The sequence below is a fragment of the Laetiporus sulphureus genome (assembly GCF_001632365.1).
Source record: "Laetiporus sulphureus 93-53 unplaced genomic scaffold LAESUscaffold_52, whole genome shotgun sequence".
NCBI classification, from domain to species: domain Eukaryota; kingdom Fungi; phylum Basidiomycota; class Agaricomycetes; order Polyporales; family Laetiporaceae; genus Laetiporus; species Laetiporus sulphureus.
The window spans coordinates 48,944-51,222 of NW_024468561.1; the positions used below are offsets into that span (position 1 = coordinate 48,944).

The 2,279-nt window shown below is 49.6% G+C and overlaps 1 protein-coding gene across 1 annotated transcript; it reads right to left on the reverse strand.

The window, feature by feature from the left end:
• Positions 1-366: 366 nt before the first annotated feature.
• Positions 367-1,994, reverse strand: LAESUDRAFT_763152 (uncharacterized protein; the record flags this gene model as incomplete). Its single annotated transcript, XM_040913213.1, has 4 exons — positions 367-608; positions 659-839; positions 901-1,127; positions 1,169-1,994. The coding sequence occupies 4 exons, from the start codon at positions 1,992-1,994 to the stop codon at positions 367-369; spliced, it is 1,476 nt and encodes a 491-aa protein (XP_040759781.1).
• Between the last annotated feature and the right edge of the window lie 285 nt (positions 1,995-2,279).

Genomic DNA, 2,279 nt, shown 5'->3' on the forward strand with positions numbered 1-2,279 from the left:
TATCGGTGACCAAAAGGCTTTGCCTGCTTGTGTGGTTTCCGATGGTTATACTCAGAAGAACCCTTTTCTTAATGGTTCCACCCTTGTTATGAGATGCATCTGCATTGTAAACCCTGATCTCCTTCTCAAGTGAGATCGTAGCGAGATTCAACTGATCAACCAGCCGTGGGTTGATGTAGCAAGAATATGCTCCTGAATCGAGGAGCACCTCAGTCTGGACTTCCCTTACTCCCTGTTTGAGGTGAACAGGTAAATCGATCGCGTATTTTGACGAACCAGTAGATGCGACGTATAAAAAACTTGATACTGGTACATGCGAGAGCGAGTAGGTACTATTACAGTGTCTATGGGAACTCTGGCCAGACCTCAGAGAACCCGCTGAAGAAAATCCTCATCATCTTCTACCTCCGTGATCCTAGCTGCTTCGACAGCTGGTTCCGGTTCTGCCTCCTTTTCCTTTCCCTTCACGTCGTAGGTGGCGATGAAAGCACGGACTGCTTCATATCTCACCTTGCTGTCGTCGGAGATGTCTGAGGCCATGTTTGAAGAAATTGCCCTTGTTGCTTGACCCCGCTTTGGCATTTCGAATTTGCCTTTGTACTTGGGGTCTGGGCATCGCTGTTTAAAAATGAAGGGGTGTTTCCCACATCATACACACAGCTTCTTCTCCAGCCATCCTTCTTGTTCCTTGGTGAGGGTGGATACTCGATCCACAACCATTGCGTTGGGGTCTTTCGGGGCCCGTGGTGCTGATGATGATGATGTTGTAACCGTTCCGCGTTGTCCTGCCTTGTCAGCTCTGAACTTGGACTCTTATTGAAGGCATAGGTCGAGATATTCTGGCCATGTGATGGGGTCAGAAATTCCTAGACTGTCTCGTGTGACCATTGCCTGGCGTACGTCCTTGCTTCGGTGTTCAGCGATGTAACCGATGAGTGCAGTGTGCCCTAAGTTGGTCTTAGTGGCCCATTGGCAGAACTGTTCTGCAAAGGATACCATCGTGGGATACGTCTTGTCACAGATATCCTTCAGATGCTGCTGCGTGTCCTTGTCCGGGTCGAGGGTTCTGTAGTTCACTTTGAGAATGTTGACGAAGTCTTCCCATGTGCCAAGTGCCTGCCGTGCTGCTGCTCTGGTCGCATATTCGGACATGTATGTGACGCGCCACCTTCTAAATGCAGCAGGGCCGTGGTGATCTTGTGCTCGTCGTCATTGATCTCATTCCACCGCATCCATATACCGAGTTGTTGGAGCCAATCCTCCAGACTTCCTTTGCTCGAGTAGTGTGGAGGCTCAGCAATTTTGATGCGGGGTTTGTGCGATTGGACCATGCCAGATGTTTGACCTTGCATCACAGTGACATCGCTTGCTTTGAGCAAAGCTAGCTCATGTCGCAGCTTGACGTTAGCTGCCTTGATTTCCATCATTTCTTTGCCTGTATCGAGCATTGCTGCCTGGGTTCCCGTGAGCTCGTCGTTCAAAACTGTCATATGCGCATCTTGCGCGAGGATCCTATCCTTGAGCTTCCCAATCTCCGTCTGGAGCATTCTCTCCTTGAGTCGGTGTTCGCTCTTGTTATTTTGGATCAGCGACTCGAAGGCTTTCTTGTGCTCGTACATCTTGTTTCTGAGCACATTGTAGACCTTGGCGACTTCGGTACTGACCATGAGCTTCATTGCCACAATAACCCATTCGCGGATGTGGTCTAGGACTTCTCCAGGAGCGGACTGTCTGAGTGCATCTTCTAGATGCTCGAACTGGTGTCCGTCGAATTCCCAGATGGGGGGAACATAGGCGGGTAAGAGTGATGGGGTTGGGGACGCTGGTCCTCCAACTTGCAATGCAGAATCCTGTGGTCCTAGTGCAGGTTCTGGTGAATTGCGCTGTGAGGCGCGTGGGGTGCTTCCATCGTGTGCTGACTCGACGTTTGTATGCAGAATATCATCCATTCTTTGCCTGAACGTGGATGCGTATGCACGATCGGCTCCTTCCATTGTGATATAGATGTAGTTAAACTAATTGAAAATGAAGCCTAGGTACTGCTTGTCCTTGACTTTCCCAATCTCCCTGACGATCTCGTCTAACCTCTGCTGCTTTCCTATCTCCTTGAAGTTGATCCTTCCTATTTCTAGGCAGCATGTGTTGATGACCTGTTTGTCGACGAAGGTGTATTCGTGAGTTCCCGTGTAGAGGTCTGCGCAGACTTTGTCTAACTCTGATGCGAGGAGTTGTACCTTCTTTCGTTTGTCCTGATCAATTCTCTCCCAGAATGCTCCTAA